The 7,500-nt window shown below is 49.7% G+C and overlaps 1 protein-coding gene across 1 annotated transcript in view; it reads left to right on the forward strand.

The window, feature by feature from the left end:
* Positions 1 to 6,992, forward strand: part of cbx6a (chromobox homolog 6a) — an 18,103-nt gene extending 11,111 nt beyond the window's left edge. Inside the window, exons 6-11 of the mRNA XM_056587222.1 lie at positions 925 to 1,668; positions 3,129 to 3,194; positions 3,354 to 3,540; positions 5,270 to 5,511; positions 5,891 to 6,070; positions 6,747 to 6,992. Of these exons, the coding sequence (XP_056443197.1) occupies positions 925 to 1,668; positions 3,129 to 3,194; positions 3,354 to 3,540; positions 5,270 to 5,511; positions 5,891 to 6,070; positions 6,747 to 6,992 (1,665 nt within the window). The remainder of the gene's footprint in view (positions 1 to 924; positions 1,669 to 3,128; positions 3,195 to 3,353; positions 3,541 to 5,269; positions 5,512 to 5,890; positions 6,071 to 6,746) is intronic.
* The last annotated feature ends 508 nt before the right edge of the window (positions 6,993 to 7,500 follow it).

Genomic DNA, 7,500 nt, shown 5'->3' on the forward strand with positions numbered 1-7,500 from the left:
AGCTCTATCCAATTTAACTTGAACCAACAACGTCCTCCATGGGCTGTTATTAGTTCCATCGGCTGTCAATGGCTGAGCAGAAGTTAGTCAATACCGTTCCTGATGAACAAAGATAACCTCCGCAGCCTGCAGACACCTCTACCAAAGTGCTTTGCTGTCTGGGTAGTGCTTGGATGGATGGTTATCCTACTTCTTATTATAAAGGGAAGCAGAGGAAAAATGCAATTATTTTAGTTATTTTGTTATGAAAATTGTAATTATTCCAACTGTGGAATCTTAATCCCGGCATTACTTAAATTATAGAATACATAAAATATATCACAATTTTATAAAGAGTGCTTTCAAAACGTTTGAACTTGTTATTAGGTCATCAATGCATAAAACACACTCACATCACTCACACTCACACACGCACCAGAAGGATCCTCTGTTTGTTATGGTTCCATCGACCGAGTGACGCATGCCCACATCCTCTTTCGCTCAGCATCCCCCGCCTCCTTCCAGATCCCCATAGTAACGCACTGGAGGAGAGGAGCTTAGTAACGAGGAGAGAGACCCGCCGTGGATATGTCGAGCTGCGCCCGGGCTGACTGAGACAAGTGGTGGTTTAGGCTGCATTCTACACCGGAACGACGCAAGGTTACATCGTTCCTGGTATCTGCGGACGCTGAATTACTCGTGCACGTGAGTGTATTTAATTAAAAAACAAACTAGCCAAACCCTTCTCAGACGTAGTAATCAGTATATTGGGCGACCGGTCAAGCTGGCGATAACATCTTCAAATATACCAATGGCGATCGCTTATCGATCCAGCAAAAAATTATGTTGCATTTCCATCCAGTATGGTAAGGCATGCGTGTGTGTGTTTTTCCTCTAACTTTGAGTGGTGGTGTGTTTAGATTACAGCCACCTTTTTGAATCCGTCTCCGGATCTTCTTCGCCGGGATGAAGTTCGTCGTGGTTCTCGTAGCCGCGGGCACGGTGGCCTTCCTCGGCGCGGTCATCTGCATCATCGCCAGCGTGTATCCTCGGAAGATCGTGGCTCCGGGTGTCGACAACGGCACCCTGGCGCCCGAGAGGTTTGACGCCCTCGCCCCGGGCGCCGTGGCTCATGCCGGGCCACTGGGCGCTCTCCAGGGTGGTGGTGGGTCATTCGACGGAGGAAACAGCCTGGGAGGAATCGGCTTCGACGTCCCCACTCTGAATGAGCTCGGCACAGGGGACGTGGCCGGAGTAGGGTCCGCCAAGACGTTTAGCTTCAATCGCTTGATCTGCACTCCGGTTCCGGTTGGAGAATGTAACCACAAGATCTTTCGGCAGCAGCAGCAGCCACAGGCGGACGACCCGTGGGCTGTGGACGAGGAATCGGTCAACCTCCGGACCACGGCGAAAGACCTCCGGCAGGTGGTGGGCCAGCAGAACGAACAGATCCTCATGGACAAGCAGACCATCCGCGAGCTTACCGGGAAACTGAACGAGTGCGACAGCGACCTCGAGGACGACAAGAACGTGCCCGAGCGCAGCGTGGGACCGTGGAGCAGCAACCGCCGTTTCATGGCGGGAGATGACGTTAGCTCCTCGGCGGCGGCTCAGCTGCAGACGGCGCGGGCCGTTGAGGAGCTGGAGCGGGCCATCATGGATCTGAAGGACCGCATCGAGAAACTGGAGGTAGTGGCCTACTTATTTACAACTTCCTAACAATGACACGTGGATGTCCGGTCGGTGACAGCCAACCGTTTTTTGTCAAATAATTCGGTTCAGACATAGAATACACAAAATGATATTCAGTGCTAAATATGGCTAAATCGATACAAACTTATGTTTACAACCCATCAATAATGTCTATCGCGTGCGCAAGCAGTATTCGTCATATGACGAATATGAGAGTCGGCGGTGATTTGTCATTCCTCAGTCTTGGCATTATCTGCCGTTCCACTTCCCCCTTTATCTTAGTCAGCCCCCTGCATGTGTCATGCATCTCTATGATGACGCTGATGCTCAGTGTTGTTCTCCACCCTCTCCTCTTCTGCCCCACCCTCTCCATCACCTCCAACCTCTGCTCCGACCGCTCCAGCTCCACCCCTCCACCTCCCACCTCCCACTATCCCACCACAATCTCACCTTTGTCCTCTCCTCCACCCCTCCATCCCTCCACCTCCTCTTCCACCTTCGCCCTGTCATCCTCAGCCCCCGCTGCCACCTAACCCCCCCCCCCTTCACCCTCTCCACCTCCACCCTCCCCACCTCCTCCTTCACCTACACAACCCCAGCACCCTCTCCACCTCCTCATTTGGCACCAGAAGAAGACATGAATAAAAGATGCTTTGAGCCGGAGAGGAGAGGCGGGGAGAGAGAGCAGGGGAGAGAGGGCGAGGGAGACGGGAAGGGGCGGGGGAAAACCCATAAAAATACAACATGAAAGAGTGGATGGACAGAGGGCTTAAGATACTGCATAACAAACACAGAAATAAAACCAATATATAATGCCATATTCACACTCACATGCTCGCACACACACAAACTGAAACGCACATTCAGACACTCGCCAATGCACGCACACACGCACATAGTAACCCACACCCACAAACACACACACACACACACACACACTTATACTCAGGACATCTGCATCTTCATACTCAGAAAGTAATCAATATATTTCGATCATCTTGTAGACTAATCAGCACCACACACATCTCTGCCAATATACCAATAATAATCAATAAATGTAACTTTCTCTATCCTCACGTAGACTCATCAATAACACACCCGTTCCTGCCAATATTCCGATATAGAAAAAAAAATATTTATATAATCATGAATACAATACTAATGAAATGGTTAATTATTCTCTTTTCATTAATTGTTTCTTAATGTTACGTTGTTACATTTGATCATCCAACAAGTAGGCATTTTTTTTTTTCTACATTGCTGGCAGCTCTGGAAGCAGCGTTCACCCATGTCATAAATGACACCCTATAACCATCCTATATAATATCTTTCATTGTATATAAGATCCTATATGTGACTTTCCTCTCATATTCCTGCTTCCTTTAGTGCTCTCCCTAGCCCGGGGGGGTCACCTTGTGGATGGCCTACAGGCTAACTCTCTCCCTCTTGTGCCTCAGGCAGAGATCGGCCCGGCTGCGTTGAACCTCACCGACACATCCGCCAGCACCACCAGTAGCAGCGGCGCTAGCAACACCGGCAGTTCTAGCAACAGCGGCGGCAATAGCAACAGCGGTAGCGTCACCGTCAGCCGGACGACCGCCCCCCCGGCCGCGCCCAGGGCCTCCGGCCCGGGGGCCCCCGGTTCTGGAGGGCGCCGCCCCGCGGCCCGACCCGCGCCCCAGGGCGGGAGCTCCGGGCGGGGGGGCAAGGGCCCCTGGAAGGTGGGCGATCTGGAGGGGGAGCTGGAGAGGAAGATCAAGCTGCTGGAGAAGGAGCGTCTGACCATGAGGAAGGAGAGCCAGGGCCACCGGGACAACATCGACAAGGGCCTGGAGACCGTGGACCACCGCCTGGCCGAGCTAGAGCACAGTAAGTCCTTGTCGGCTGCCGGTGGGTGAGCAGGGCCGCGATCCACTGGCCTTTCATAAGAACAATGTGGTCGTCCCCCCTCCCCTGGTGCTGCCCCTGCTTAATCTGATACATAAACTTAAATATGGTAGCTTGGTGGAGCATAAATTCTCAGTAGCACCGATTTGCAGGCTGGCTTTGTGTTATCCAGGGCCACCCCTACTAATGTTCGGGGAGTTTTGGGGAAGGGGAGGAGGGTAGAGGTTGTAAGTGTGTAGCCTATTAGCTTTGAATAGCTTGTATTGTATTAGCTTGTGCATATTAAGTTCAACTGGTATTTTGGCAACTGGAGGGTTGCCATCTTGATCCCCTGGCCATGCTTTATGACAGACGCTGAAGCCCAAATTGCTAATGATGACCTGGTTCATTTCAATCTTCATAATTGGAGCAAAATGGAGCAAAGATAATCATGAGGACTTTCCTTTTTGTATTCATATTCATTTTAATATATTCTACTTAAAGCTAGGGCAACCTTTTCTTTCATATTTGTTAACATACTCTGTCAACAAAAGCATTTGATTGACAGATTTTGTCAATGAATAAATTAAATGATCGGAAACATCTGTTATATTTGGCTGTTGCAGCCTCAAATTGCTAAAGTTACTTGTTTTGGGGAAGTGACCTTGCAGGCATGCCTTGAGGGAGGGGTGGTCTTTTCGTTTCAAAATTTTTAAAGTCAAGCTTGCCCTGTTTGGTTTCTCCATATTGCCTTTCCTATCTGTAACCATCCAAAATTGGTTGGTAGGTTGATAGGTAGGTAGGTAGGTAGGTTTTTGAACAGGAATGTTAAGGAAGAAAATATAGAATTGGAGTAAAAAGAATAAAGAACTTTACCCCTTTCGTACATTCAAATCTGCGCAGGCCCTCAGGTAATGGAGACTGAGCCACCTCGCTACAGATCGATTCAGCTCATCCTTATGCAGGGAGGAAATGCCTGTAAGGAAGGAATCCAGCTTTCGTTTGCAGGATAATTTCATGCGTGGGACCTTGACGCTGGATCGAAATACCCATATGGTTTGCAGGGGCTCTCACAACCTTCAGATAGCTTCTTTGGCTCTCTTGCAATTACCTTTCCCAGCATTGTCATTTCAAAACACACCTGTGGAGGTTCCTTGTGTCCAGGACCTGCCAAATAGTTTTTGCAGTAAAATGAGCAAAACATTATCATTGCCATGTCAAAATGTGTTCGTATTGTGGATGAGATGAAGATTTGCTGCAGCAGCATTGATGAGATGTTACCATATTGTTTGGACTATAATAAGCTTATATTTATGTGCTGTTTTTCAGACATGATTATTTTTATCTGGTGTTTTTCTTGCTGCATTCCTTACAGATTCCAATGTTGAATTTGTTGTTAGGGTTGTTCTCGACCTGTAAGTTTGAACAAAGCATTGAAAGTGTCAAAGGCCAAATTAATAAATGAATAAGGGTAAATCTGTTTTGAGCGCTGGGTAGCTTTATGTGGGTGTTTTTCATCTTTCATCTTCTGTTTCTGTTTTTCTTATCTAACCCAATTCTTTTTACTTTCTCTCTCACTCTATCTTGCTCTCTCTTCCTCGCTCCCTCGTTCCCTCCATCTCTCTCTCTCTCTCTCTCTCTCTCTCTCTCTCTCTCTCTCTCTCTCTCTCTCTCTCTCTCTCTCTCTCTCTCTCTCTCTCCCTCTATCTCTTTCTCTGAATCTTGTCCCCAGCGATGACAGAGCTCTCCTTCCCCGACGGCTTTGTGATCTCCTTCCCTATACGGACCAACCAAATGTACGGCATGGTGAGGAAGGAGATGCCCGAGATGTACGCCTTCACCGCCTGCCTGTGGCTGAAGCCCAAGGAGGGTGGCATCGGGACCCCCTTCTCCTACTCAGTCCCTGGGCAACCCAACGAGCTGGTCCTGCTGCAGGGGGTCCACAACCCTGTGGAGCTGCTCATCAACGACAAGGTAACATATATCTGGCTGGCTGACCGGCTGGCTCACTGATTGGTTGGTTGACAGACTGAATCATTGACTGACGGTCTCACCGGCTGACTGACTGGACGTCTGAGAGTCTGATTGACTGGCTGACTCACGGCTGACAGTCTGACTAGCTGACTGAGTTGCTGAAAGTCTGACTGGCTGACTGAGTGGCTGACAGTCTTACTGGCTATCTATCTATGTGCCTTGAACCAACTGTGGTCCATTACATGTACATTAGGGGACCACGCTAGGGAAGTGTTACACATTGCATGGAAGCTGGCCATGTTGAAGGGAAACCTAATCACAGCCAGTCTATTGAGTTTCCCCACTAGAGGACTAACGTTGTTCAACTGTCTGCCCCTAGGTGGCGCAGCTGCCCCTGTCTCTGCTGCAGAATGAGTGGCAGCACGTCTGTGTGAGCTGGACGCTCCGGGACGGGGTGTGGAAGGCCTTCCAGGGCGGCAAGATGAAGGGCAGGGGAGAGGGGCTGGCCGCCTGGCACCCCATCAAGCCCGGGGGGGTACTCATCCTGGGGCAGGAGCAGGTCAGACCACTGGCTGCATGGATGGATGAGATGGATGGATGGATGGATGGATCGATGGATGGATGGATGGATGGAGAGATAATGGTTGGATGGATGGATGGATAGATGGATGGATGGATGGATGGATGGATGGATGGATGGATGGATGGATGGATGGATGGATGGATGGATGGATGGATGGATGGATGGATGGATGGATGGATGGATGGATGGATGGATGGATGGATGGATGGATGGAGAGATAATGGTTGGTTGGACGGATGGATGGATGTATGGACGGATGGATGGATGTATGGATGGATGGATGGATGGATGGACGGATGGATGGATGTAAGGATGGATGGATGGATGGATGGAGAGATAATGGTTGGATGGATGAGATGGGGAGGAGATGGATGGATGGTGGTTGGATGGATGAGATGGATGGGGAGAGGATGGATGGAGCAGTGGATGGATGATAGATGAATATGTTGGGTGGCTGGGTAGGTGGATGATTGGAGGAAAGAAGGATGAGGGGTTGATAGATTGAGAGATGGATGGATGGGTGGATGTGGAGATGATGTCAATAAAGAACAACATGGGGAACATAAAAGTGCCAACGCCAAATGGCATTGAACCAAAAAGGCCTATCATTGACGTCCTCCTTATCGTTTTCCCGCTCTTTGCCCAACCCAAGGACACCCTGGGTGGACGGTTCGACGCCTCCCAGGCGCTGGTGGGGGAGCTGTCCCAGTTCAACCTGTGGGACCGGGTGCTGAAGCCAGCGGAGGTGGCCGCCCTGGCCGACTGCAGCTCCCCCGTCCTGGGCAACATCGCCCCCTGGACCGACCTGGACGTGGACGTCTACGGTGGGGCGATCAAGGAGTCCCTGGACCCCTGCCACGCCGCCCAGAGGACCAACCCCAAGGGACACAAACAGTGAGGGGAGACGGAGGGGGGAGACGTCCAGAGGAGGGGAAGGGGGTGAGGGAGAGATGGGAGAGCTGGAGACATTGGGGCAGATGATTGTAGTGAGCTTAAAGAGGGGCATGAGGTGTAGGTGGTTTTTATTGGGTTTGGGAAACGGGTGGTGGAAGATTCAGCGGTCCCTCTAAACCAAACTAACTGATTCATTAAGATAATTTATGTTGACATATTTTATCTGAATACACGTTTGTGTTCGACGAGTAACAAGTTGGAAGGGTTGAAATATAACCATGTAATCGAACACCTATCTTAGGCTATAACCTTGTCCTTCATCTAGGATCCTGTCTCAAACAAAGGCATACTAATTTAATTAGGATCAGACAATAAACTTAATGTAGATTGCTTATATCACTTGAAGTGTTGGAGTTTGTCGACTTTGCGAGCCAAGATGGCAGAATGTCGAAAGTCTATTGAATCCATCCCTCTTAGTTTTATTGATTTTCGGATACCTTTGGTGAGGAAAG

This window comes from Gadus chalcogrammus, chromosome 3, assembly GCF_026213295.1.
Source record: "Gadus chalcogrammus isolate NIFS_2021 chromosome 3, NIFS_Gcha_1.0, whole genome shotgun sequence".
Classification (NCBI taxonomy): Eukaryota; Metazoa; Chordata; class Actinopteri; order Gadiformes; family Gadidae; genus Gadus; species Gadus chalcogrammus.